This window comes from Nicotiana attenuata, chromosome 2, assembly GCF_001879085.1.
Source record: "Nicotiana attenuata strain UT chromosome 2, NIATTr2, whole genome shotgun sequence".
Classification (NCBI taxonomy): Eukaryota; Viridiplantae; Streptophyta; class Magnoliopsida; order Solanales; family Solanaceae; genus Nicotiana; species Nicotiana attenuata.
In genome coordinates, this window is record NC_031990.1 from 68,719,390 (window position 1) to 68,732,235 (window position 12,846).

General features: G+C 39.0%; 1 protein-coding gene across 1 annotated transcript; it reads left to right on the top strand.

Moving 5' to 3' along the window:
• On the top strand, window positions 235–597 carry LOC109220681 (uncharacterized protein At1g15400-like). Its single transcript, XM_019385141.1, has one exon. It carries the CDS (start codon window positions 235–237, stop codon window positions 595–597), a length of 363 nt encoding a protein of 120 aa, XP_019240686.1.

Genomic DNA, 12,846 nt, shown 5'->3' on the forward strand with positions numbered 1-12,846 from the left:
CAAATCATCAAAAAATAGTTTCACTAATTTCAAAGGGCAAACAAGTCATTCCAATGGGATATAATTAATTTTATGATCACATCATTGTCCAACTAATCAATCTTCTCATATCATGTAATTTCTTATAGTATATCAAGATTGAACAAATCCTTTTGACTCAAATTAAACTAGATACCTTCAAATCAAGAATGCCCCTTATTAGATCAACAAGAAGAAGAACAATAATAAATTGCCATGGCTGCAACTACTGGAGAAATATTGCCAAGGTCAGAAATATCATTCAGAAGACAAGGTTCATCAGGTTTAATATGGGATGATAAATTATTATCAGGGGAACTCGACAAAATTTCAACTCATGATCATCCTCAAGAACACAAGAAAAAAGAACAAAAATCTTCATCATCGTCAGAACCAAAACCTCGTATTAGTTATCGTTATGCAGATAACTACATAGAACCGTCCATTGATCCTCCATCTCCTAAGTTATCTGGTTGTGGTGTTTGTGGCATATTTGGTAAGCCTGTTAAACCCAACAAACCACGTAAATCTGTTCGACATAAGTATAGTATTATAGTCAAAGGCAGGTTCAAAATTTGAATTTATGAGTTCGGAATTCTAGAATAGCCTATTTCTTGGAACCTTCATGCTATATATCTTTGTGTTTTCTTATGGCTTTTGTGTTTTCTTTTGGCTATGTACTATATATATGCTTCTTCACATGATATTTACTCATCTATTTAATTTTTTTTATACCTTTTTGTGTAAGCAGGGGCGGCCCGACCAATTTCGTGGCCTAAAGCCAAACTTTATGAGGGGCCTTAATTTTTTATTAATAAAAAATATTATATTTTTATTTGAAGTTTATTTTTCTAACTTTTTTAGATGCAAAGCTATTATTAATTTTTTATAATTAATTTCTCCTAATAAGTCTTTCTCAATTGACAATATAGCTAATTCATTTAATATCTTTAAGACACTGTTAATATTAGGTAAAATTATATCAATTTTAATTTTGAAACACTTTTTCCGCAGAAGCAACGGTAATAGGAGTTATTAACATTATTCTATAAGTAATATAGGCATTTGAAAAATAATCAAATCTTTTTATTTGATTAAGTATATCAATTAAATTGTTATCTTCTAATTGTAATATTTTCCTTAATATTTTTTAATTCAGAAAATAAATCTGAACTATCAATATCTGGTTGAGTACTATGATTTAAGGAGCATTCAAGTTGAAGGCAATATTTTTTCAAATTTCCATGATCTAGTGCTCTCAGTTTTTACCGTTAAATAGAAAAACAAAAATATTTTCATATGTCTCTAATTGTTTAAATCTATTTTAAAGTGAAAAAATAACCTTGTCTACTACTCTCTCTTGTCTATAATAAGTGACTTTTCGGCTTTTAATTGGTCCAAAATAAGTGTCCTTTTATATAATCGAGAAGGAATTAACTTTATTTTTTTAAAATTTGCCCTTATTTACATATCTCAATGTGTCAAGTTACCAACATATAAATTTTAATTAAGGATAATCGGTCAAAATACATTTTGGTTCTAGGAGGCAGTATTTTCTTAAGGGGCATAGCAAAGGAAAAAAAGTCTATTTATTATGGACCAGAGGGAGTATGAATAAAAAGTAGGAATTTTTACCTCCTATAGCAAAGGTTAACACCTTATTTATTTAAATAAGTACCATTTAAAAAAATTATATTCTATAGATACCTTTTAAGGTTTATAGCAAAATATTTAATTTTGGTTACCTCCTAGCCCCAAGCCACTAAATACGCTATTCAGTTACACTATTTTCTTTCTCTCTCTACTTTGATACATCCCATTCTCTTCCCCCATTCCCTGAAAACACGATGCTCAATCTCAAAATTCCTCTCACCCACACTATTTTCTTTTCATTCCGATCAATTCTTGCACCGAATATTTGAATTGCGATTTCTCTGTCATCAATACACTCTCTCTGAAGTCTCAAAACCACTTGAGTTTACTATGTATTCAAAGGTTAATCTGTTTATCTCTTTGTTCATTTTTCATCTGTTGGCTGCTGCCAATGTTAGAGGGCACAAGATAGGAATCTATGAGATCAAGAAAGGAGATTTCTCTGTTAAGGTCACTAAAAGCAAATCAAATCCCTAACCAAATCACTAAAAGCAGGTAATGAAAAAAGGTGACGTGTGTTGTACCTTCAAATCTTAATGGTGTCACGTGTTGTACCTTCAAACGTTGCTACGGCGGATTCGCCGAAAATTAGGGTTTGTTCTTGAACAAAGACGACGGAGTTTGGGGCTGAGCAACTTGATTTTCTATTAATATATTTCAATGTATTTTCATGTATTTCATTGTATTCATTGTCTTTTTTTTCATTGTAATTCAATGTATCTCGTTGTATTCCATGTATTTCATTGTATTCACTGTCTTTTTTTTTTAATTGTATTTCAATGTATCCCGCTGTTTTCTATGTATTTCATTGTATTCACTGTCTCGCTATATGCCATGAATGTATTCATATGTTTTTTTTAATTAATATAATTTATGTAGCCAGATGTATTATATAATTTCTCTGAAGATTGCTTTATTTTTTGGGTATTTTTCGGTTGAGAATCTTTTTTATAACTGAAAATACAAAATTTGTGTGTTATAATTGAGTTTGTTGAGTTATATTAGGAGTCTATTATGTTAATTGATTCACTTTCCGTTTTAAAAACAGTGTAATCCCCTATTTCATGCCGTGAATACAGTCGAATACAATAATCTGTCCAGCTGCAATCCCATGTTTCACTCCATGAATACAGTCGAATACACTCGAATACAACAACTGATTAGCTGGACTTCCCTAATTCACGCCTATTTTTGCTACTGTATTCATGAATACAATAGCTTAAATACATCAAATACATCTTATAACCACAGAAAATGTATCTATAATCTGTAGTATAGCAAATGGTATCTATAGATAGCTAATTACTACTAAAAGATAGTGCTTTATGAAAATTTCTCTAAAAAGTAATCAACTCTAAAGGACTCTTCGAGAGATTTTGACATTTCACTATTAACATTCTCCTCAAATTGTTTCTTCCTATATATTACACCTTTCTTAAGAAATTCGGGTTCGATATTAATTTCAAATGCAATTTCCTTGGCCGAAATCAAAGCAGTTGCAAATCCTTTATCTCTTTGTTTTTAAATAAAGAAACCAAACTTTTTCACTTCACATAACTTTTTTTTTAATTTATATATAACCTATTAGGTGTAAAAAAAAAAAAGAAATGGGGCCTTCAAAAATGTGGGGCCTAAAGCAATTGCTTTACCTGTTTTATGGACGGGCCGCCCCTGTGTGTAAGATGAAACTTTTGTTACCCTTTATATATAGTCTTGTTCCGTATTATCAGTGCTATGGGTAAAGGAAAAAAAAGGAAAATTACCAGCTATGTCCATTTATAAGTAGCTCATTACAAAAATTGGCCAATTGTTAAAATATTACTAATATTAGCCAAATTAGCCAATTAGCTATTTGTAGCAAAAAAATATTAAATTTTTGCTTTGTTTTGAGTGGGTGTTTTAGAATAGATTGGGCACAACTTAAGGAGCTTGAATCTCATTTTTAGGATGATTTGGTAAAGTTTTGAGGTGGTTTGAATTGAAAATTCGAAGTACAAGCTGAACATAAAAAAATGATATGTGTATCATTTGTGTATCACATATGTATCATATTTGTATCAATTGTATATCATGTGTATATCAATGTATACTGTGCGTGAGATACATGCGTGATACATGTTTGATACATGTGTCGCAGAAGACTTTTTTGAACTCGATTTAATTAAGAATTTCGATACAAAACTAGTCCAAATCACCTCCAATCTTCCTCAAATTTTGTATATTGACTTATCTATATATTTTCAATGAATTTCAACTATACCCATTGAAAAAATTCCTGTTTTGTTTAGAATTTTGGAATATTGTATAGATTTTTATATTTAATCACCTTATTTGCTACCCCGTCCATGAAATTTCCTTTCCGTCTTGTATCTAATGTTGTTAATCACGCTTAAAAATATGGAAGGTGATTTTTGCATGTGATTCTTTGATAGAAAGAACCCTATTATTTGGGTTTTCAATTTTTGTTGGCTAGTTTTGGTAAGTCTATGACTAATGGCTAGAGGTTGGTAAGTTGAGATTTATATGGGACATATGTGTAAGTTTCCCAAAAAAAAAGGTGCATCATGAATTTTGAAAGCGTAAAGATGTATCATGAATTTATTAGTTTAATTAATTGGTGTAAACATCGAATATGATCGTAAGTTTGAGATATGTTTAATTTATTATATTGCTTTACCTTCTTTTCTTGTGTGAAAAAATTTCATGTTTATGCATAGAGAAGTTGAAATTTTCAAAACAGAAATGTTTCTCTAATCTAAATGAAGGGAAGCTTGGGGGCAAGTAAGATCCTTGCTTGTCGTCCTGACGAGGAGATTACTGGTCCAAGCTGTGAAAATAATTTCTTATAAAAAAATATTTACTATAAAATAAAATTGCATACAATAAATCTAATATAGCTTGAAGGTTCCACTTTACATGTATTTTGATTAATTTTAATGGGTATTTATTATTTCTCATTAGTACAGGTATTGGGTCAACAAAAATTTAAAAAATAGAAATATCACCTAATATTTTACCTTCGTTGAAAGCTGAGACCCCTGAATCTCTCCCTCCAACCACTAGGTCTCACATATTAATATATATTAAGGATAGGGGGGAGGCAGAAGCCGAGCTACAGGTTCGATTGAAGCTTGTAACTTTTGTTCAACAGTGTATTTTGTGTTAAGAAATTCATTATATATGTAAAAATATTAAATCTAAAACTCAGTCTTTAACACTTAAAGTTATTTTCTTAAAATCCATAAGGTTGAAATCTTGACACTGGCTCTGGTAGAGATCATCTCTATTATAGTTTTCTATGTATTCTTCTATCTTTCTGTGGTAGTCTTATCCACTTTTTAAAAGTAAATTGCGTGACGTGGCATGAGATTTAGGTAATTGTGTTTGACCAAAAAGTGTTAAACCTTTTGTTAAATCAATTAATGAAGAAATGAAGGATAAAACTTAGCCAAGGATAATTAATTCTAGATCTAAACGCATTGAACAAGAGAATAAGATATAATCAAACTTATAGCTCGATTTACGATCATTAAAAGACATCAAGCATAAACAATAAGCTTACATCTTTGGCGCGTCATTCCATAATGTAAGAGCAAAGAGGAAAAAGAAGGAATGCCATTGATAACTAAGAGATCTATTTTTATTGATTTGGCAAATTGATGATTACAGAGATTTGTATTTGCTATCTAAGCCTTTTCTTGGTCTTCTGTTCTTCTCTTTTCTCTAGGAGAAGAAGCCCCCATTTTCTTGTCTTCTTACCTCCTATATATATTACCAGTATTCCTTTTGGTCCATCGGTCCTTAATCAGAATGCCTTCATCCCTTGACTGTCCTTCACGTCGCCTCCCTCAAATATCCCGATATTTACTTCACCGTACAGGCTTTTTGATGACTCAATCTCGGCAGTGGCTGAGGTCTTCGTTGTTATTACACCATGTGGGTACGAGCGCGTCTTGGTCGATCTCTTACCATTCCTATTAGCGTTAATCCATGTGCGGTCAGATTTTGACCCATACAGTTAGTCCCTCCGCCTGTTGGGGTCGCCTCTTGGCGATCTCGACGGGCGGACCCTGTTGATTCAGAAACGGCGAGAAATATGAATGCTTTATGCGAGGGGCGAGAACCTTATGGCGAGGTAGCGACGTGACGCTTCAAGGATTGCATTGGACTGTTACGTCAATTCAAGATTGGATCGTCACGTCAGTTCAGGGTGTCATCAATATTCCCCATGCGTCATTACGGCGCACGTTTTCTAGGTATTGTATCGTTTCCCGTGCCCTTTCCGTTTTCTAAATGGCGCCTCTTGGTTTTCCCGCTCAGGACATCTATATCCCTATAAATAAGAGGGGAGCTCCTCATTTGAACGTTACGTTTTTCAATTGCTTAAGGGAGAATTTCACAAGTTTTCTCTTCTTTCCTTAATCTTTCATATCTCTGCTTCTGCTAGGATTTGCGGTGACCATTGTCTTTTTCATTTATCATCTTCACTTCTTTCGATCAAAGAAAACAAATGGCTAGTACTTCTTCCCATTCTGATAAAGCTGTAGGTGCTCCAGTGCCAGAGAATGACACACCCCTACTTGAAGAGGGAGTGGAAGTGGTGGAAGATGAGGGGTTTCCGGTAGTGAACGAGGTGGTTCCCCGCCCGGGGAAGGCGAGGACCGATTTTAACAGCCCTGCCGGAGATGAATCGAAACACGTTCCTTCTACGATGGTTGCTGCGGCTATCACAACGTTCAAAGACAAAATGGGGATCCCCGAGCATATTGAGATAGTGTCGGCGGATAAGGATATAGTGCTTTTACATCGCCCAGGCTACTGCGCGTTTTACGCGTATCCCTTTGTCATCGGGTACACGCTTCCCCTTCCTTCCTTGGTGGTTAACTTCTGCCATTTTTATGAAGTGTGCGGCTCAACTCTCTCGGTATGAGTATAAGCTTTTCCTCATGCTCATCAAGTATGCAAAGCTGCCCGGCCTAGGAGTTTCTCCAGGGCACATGTTCCACCTCTTCTCCCCCTATTTTCTTCGGGGTACGTGATAACTAGGGATTTTGACGCATTTTATACTCCTTCTTGCTTATGCTTTGATCAAATATTCATACAAAATAGTCCTAAAAGGCTCACAAGTTGTGCTTGATTGCAGGTTTGATCAACAAAGTGACAAAATGTCAAAGATCGGCTCAAAAGGAGTGAAACTTGCACAAGTACCAAAAACAAGGCAATCTCATGCAGAACAGGCCCAGTGCGGCCGCACACCACTTTGTGCGGTCCGCACTGGGAGATTCAGAGAGTTGATTTCCAGGCTGCAAGGCAGTGCAGCCGCACACCATTTTGTGCGGTCCGCACTGAAGGCACCGCGGCCGCAGTCCATTCTCTGCAGTCCGCGGTGTGAAGATTCAGAGAGATCACTTTTCAGAGTGTTGAGCCATCGCGGTCCGCGGTCAACTTTGTGCGGACCGCGCTAGAAGCCTCCGCGGCCGCGGTCCATTCTTTGCGGTCCGCGGAGCCCAAGTTCAGAGAGATTAATTCTGAAGACCAAAGCCCAGTGCGGACCGCGGTCCATTTTGTGCGGTCCGCACTAACCCCGCAGGGGCATTTTTGTCCAGATTTTCCAGCTTAGTATAAATAGATTCTTTTTCCATTTTTAGGGTATCAGATATTGTATTACGTAAGTTGCGCTTGTGAGAAGACTTTTCTTAGCCATTTTGGACACTTTTACGTAGTTTTAATCACTGAATCTTTGTATTTACATTAGTAATTAATTAATATATCTTTTTCTTCATCTATTTCTCTGATTTTCTCTTCAAGCATGAGTAGCTAGACCCATTAGCTAGGGTTGTGGCTCACCCTAGTGTGGGTAATTGATGGGTGTTGTGATTTAAGGTTAGATTGACTATGGGTGTTTGTTATTTGGGTCAATTTTATGATTTAATTTATGAATTAGTGGTTGCAAACACTAGTTTGTGCTAAGTTGACTTGGGCTCTTCTTGAGAAAGAGAGCCTAAGTCTCCAAAATTGACTCAATAAAGAATTGGGATGGACTCAAGAGATTTGATAGTCCCAATTAAAGGGTTAAACCTCGAGAGAGTAATACCCGACTTGAACCCTAGTTGCTTGGACAAATATGCATACCCAATTGGTCTTGAGAAAGTCAATTGGGCAAAATCACTTTTTCTACCAAGAGGTGTAGAGTGGGTAGTATCGAGCAACGGTTATAACATATTCCCCAATCATGTCAATCGTGCCTTGGATGCAAGTACCCGTCAATTGGCCACCTATGTGAAAGTCACTACCCTAGTGCCTCTTAAAGAATTAGATACAACTTGTAGCAATTTACTCCTAGTGTAATTTAGTTGCAGTTATAATTTGTAGTTTGATCATAGTAGAATATAAAGAAAACCAAAAATGAATAGAAGTGATATTAGGAACAAATACGCAACTCCAACCTAAATAGATACTCGACTCCAATTCTAGCTTTCTGTGGATATCGATCCCGACCCAAAATCGAGTAAAAGCTATTGCGACTCTCTCTTGCTACTTAGTAGTAGTGCGGAGTTGGAAGCGATCACTTTTTGGCGCCGTTGCCGGGGAGCTAATAGTTTTGGCTATCTATTTAGTTAGTTTTGTGTATTGTTCTTCTTTCCTTCTTTGTTACTAATTTGTGTGTGTGAATACTTCAGGTACAAAATGGCTTTAAATGCTAATGACCCTCTTGGAAATGTGCTTGTGGGGGAGGAGGTTGATGATATTGGATAAGATGAGGTGCCTCTTGTACCTCTTGGACCACGACGGGGCCGCTAGGCCAATGCTAATGAAAATGTCCCAGACCCTCCTCCGCCACCTCCAAGAGCGGTTCCTCGGGTGCTACCGACCGAGGCTATGCAAGTGCTATTATCCCTCCCCGAATCCGGGCGGGCAATTTTCAAATAACCAATGTGATGTTGACCTTACTTGAGCAGCGTGGGTATTTCATGGGCGCTGCGGATCAAAATGCCTACAAACATCTCAAAGGGTTCGTGGATACATGTTGGGGGAGCAAGCAGACGAATCTGTCCGAGGATGCTCTTAGGTTGAGGCTTTTCCCATTCTCACTTCGGGGGAAAGCATTGGATTGGCTAGAGAGACTCCCCAACCATTCCATCACTACTTGGGATGAGTTGGCGGATAAGTTTATTGCTAAATTTTTCTCACCCGAGCACGTGGCGGCACTTCGAGATGAGATATTGGCCTTCAAGCAAGAGCCCACGGAACCTTTGCACGAGATTTGGGAGCGGTATAGAATGATGGTGAAGGAATGCCCCAATAATGACATGACGGAGAATATGCTGCAATAAACTTTCTATCGGGGCATCAATACTACAAATCAATGCATAGTGAACCAATTGGCCGGGGGTAATTTTATGAAGTTGACATATGATGAAGCTTGTGCCGTACTTGATGAGATGGCTGACACTTCTTCTGCATGGCAAAGTAGAGCCAATGTTCCTCAAGGTGACCCTGCGGTTATTCATTTGCATAAGGAATTACATGACCATGGGCAAGCTATAGCGGAGTTGACAACTACTATGAATCAATTGGCTAAGGCACAGTTGCAACAAGTCCAAAATCCTCGCCAAGTGAATGCTACGGAAGGTGTTAATATGCTTGTCAACAAGAGAAGGCAAAGAAGGCAACAAAACCAAGGGAATTCTGAGCAATTTGATGATGATTGTGATGGGTTTCAAAATGATGGCTATGATGAGCAAAATGAAGAGGTTCAATATGTGAATAACTATCAAGGCCAACGGGGCAACTCCTCCAACCAACAACAGTGGCGACCCCAGGGCAATTGGGGCAATCAACAACACAATAGTGGTAATTGGGGGAACAATAATCCAAACAACAACTGGGGCAATCAGAACAACAATCAAGGCAACCAAGGGAATTGGAATGGTAATAATAACAATTGGGGCAACAATAACAATCAAGGTGGATGGAACAATGGGAACCAAGGAAACCGGGGGCAAGGCTTTCAAAGGCCCCCAATGTACCAACAACCGAACAATCCACCCCCTTTCCCTTCTCAAGGTCCTAGTTATTCGGGTAATGATATGGGTAGAATTGAAATGATGTTCGAATAAATGATGAAGAAGAACATGGATTCGGATGCACAGTTGGCTTCCCACAATACCTCTATTAGAAACTTGGAGGTGCAATTAGGCCAAATCTCTCAATCGTTGAATACTCGCCCGAAGGGTGCTCTACCAAGTGATACGGTAGTGAACCCAAAGGGTGGGAACAATCATGTCATGGCAGTTACAACAAGAAGTGGGAGAGGCGGTGATGTGAATGCCTCGAAAAAAAGCAAGTGGTTGATGATGATGTTGATTTGCAAGAAGATGAAGCTTGCTTGGTAGTTGAAGATGTGGTTGATGACAATGTGAACAATGAAGTGAGGATTGACATTAATGAGACCGAGGAGGAAACTCAAGAGGCCGTGAACTCGTCTAGGGAACACGTGATTGACATGCCGGAGCCGGTTGTGCCAAAAGCCAAGGCTCCTTTGCCAAGGCAACCTCCACCTTATCCTCAAAGACTCGCAAAGCAAAGAAATGATAATCAGTTCAAAAATTTCATTGATATGATGAAGAGCTTGTCCATCAATGTGCCTTTGGTGGAGGCTCTTGAACAAATGCCGGTCTATGCAAAGTTCATGAAAGACTTGGTCACAAAGAAGCGTTCTATGGATTGTGAGACTATTAAGATGACCCACCAAGTCAGTGCCATAGTGCATTCAATGGCTCCCAAGTTGGAGGATCCCGGTGCTTTCACTATCCCTTGCACTATCGGCAGTGCGGATTTCGCCAAGGCTTTATGTGATCTAGGGGCGAGTATCAACCTGATGACCTACTCAGTTTTCAAGACATTGGGCATTGGGCCTCCTAGACCAACTTCCATGAGATTACAAATGGCGGATAGATCAGTGAAGCGACCGTTGGGTATTGTGGATGATGTGCTTGTGCGGGTGGACAAATTTATCCTGCCAGCGGACTTTGTGATATTGAATTGCGAGGTGGACTATGAGGTCCCAATCATATTAGGGAGACCTTTCCTTGCTACGGGGAAAGCTCTAGTGGACGTGGAAGCAGGGGAACTCACTTTCCGAGTGGGTGATGAAAAGGTGGTATTTCATGTGTGCAAGTCTATGAAGCAACCCAATAGCACCGAGGTGTGCTCATTTGTAGACCTTGTCACAGCTGCGATTGTGGATGACACTAGTGCTATGATCAATGTGGAGGATCCCCTTGAGGTCGTGCTATTAAATATTGATGTTAATGATGATGCAAGCAGAATGGAGTGTGTCAATGCCTTACATGGGATGGGCTCTTATTCCTATGAGCCCAGAAAATTGTCTTTGGATCTTGAAAATCGGAAAACTCCACCAACCAAACCATCAATTGAGGAGCAACCGGTGTTGGAGTTGAAGCCACTACCTCCACACCTCAGTTATGAATTCTTGGGCTCTAATTCAACTTTACCAGTTATTCTTTCTTCTTGCCTTACTAACATGTAGGTTGAGGCCACTTTGGCGGTGCTTCAAAGGCGAAAAAGGGCAACTGGATGGACTTTGGCCGACATTCGGGGAATAAGCCCTGCATTTTGCATGCACAAAATCATTTTGGAGGATGATTCAATACCCTCCTTGGAGCATCAAAGAAGATTGAACGAGGCAATGCAAGAGGTGGTGAAGAAAGAAGTGATAAAATGGTTGGATGTTGGGGTTGTGTACCCTATTTCCGATAGCTCGTAGACTTCTCCGGTGCAATGTGTACCGAAGAAGGGTGGGATGACTGTGGTGACAAATGGAAACAATGAACTTATTCCCACTCGGACCGTTACCAGATGGAGGGTATGCATGGACTACCGGAAACTGAACAAGGTGACCCGCAAGGATCATTTCCCTTTGCCATTCCTTGACCAAATGCTTGATCGCCTTGCGGGGCGTGACTTTTATTGCTTTTTGGATGGATATTCGGGGTATAGTCAATTCTTAATCGCTCCCGAGGACCAAGAGAAGACCACCTTTACTTGTCCATATGGCACCTTTGCTTTCTCTCGGATGCCGTTCGGGTTGTGCAATGCTCCGGCGACATTCCAACGATGCATGATGGCTATTTTCACCGATATGGTGGAAGATTTTTTGGAGGTCTTTATGGATGATTTTAGTGTGGTTGGTGATTCATTTGAAGAGTGTTTGGAAATTTGGATAGAGTTTTGGCGCGGTGTGAAGACACCAACCTTGTGCTGAATTGGGAAAAATGCCACTTCATGGTTAAAGAGGGCATAGTGTTGGGCCACGAAATTTCAAAGCATGGGATTGAAGTAGACAAAGCCAAGATAGAGGTAATTTCAAGGCTTCCTCCCCCCCACTTCTATCAAGGGGGTGAGGAGTTTTCTTGGGCATGCGGGGTTCTACTGGCAGTTTATCAAGGACTTTTCGAAGGTAGTGAATCCTCTTTGCAAGTTGCTAGAGAAAGATGCTAAGTTCATGTTTGATGAGAAATGCATGGAAGCCTTTGAACTTCTCAAGCATAAGTTGACCACTACCCCTATCATTACTGCACCATGTTGGAGCTTACCTTTCGAGCTCATGTGTGATGCAAGTGACGTTGCGGTTGGGGTTGTTTTGGGTCAAAAGGTTAACAAAATGATTCATCCGGTGTACTAAGCAAGCAAAACCATGAATGAGGCTCAAAGGAACTACACGGTTACCGAGAACGAGTTGTTGGCCATAGTTTTTGCAATGGAAAAGTTTCGGTCGTATCTTATGGGGGCTAAGGTCATAGTGCACACCGATCATGCCGCCCTTAGGTACTTGATGACAAAGAAAGACTCCAAGGCAAGGTTGATGAGATGGGTGCTACTACTCCAAGAATTTGATCTCAAAATTGTGGACCGGAAAGGTAGTGAAAACCAAGTGGCGGATCATTTGTCCCGCTTGGAAGAGGAAGGAAGGCCATGTGATGGCCTAGAGATCAATGATACATTTGCCGATGAGCAACTACTTTCTGTGTCAATGTGTGATATGCCATGGTTTGCGGACATTGCTAATTTCCTTGTGACTGGCATCATCCCGTGTGAGCTCTCTTCTAACCAAAGGAAGAAGCTCAAACGGGATAGTCTGGACTTCTATTG

What these genes read in the sequence shown, in the direction of transcription:
- LOC109220681 (XM_019385141.1), top strand. Translation starts at nt 235, where the DNA reads ATGGCTGCAACTACTGGAGAAATATTGCCAAGGTCAGAAATATCATTC.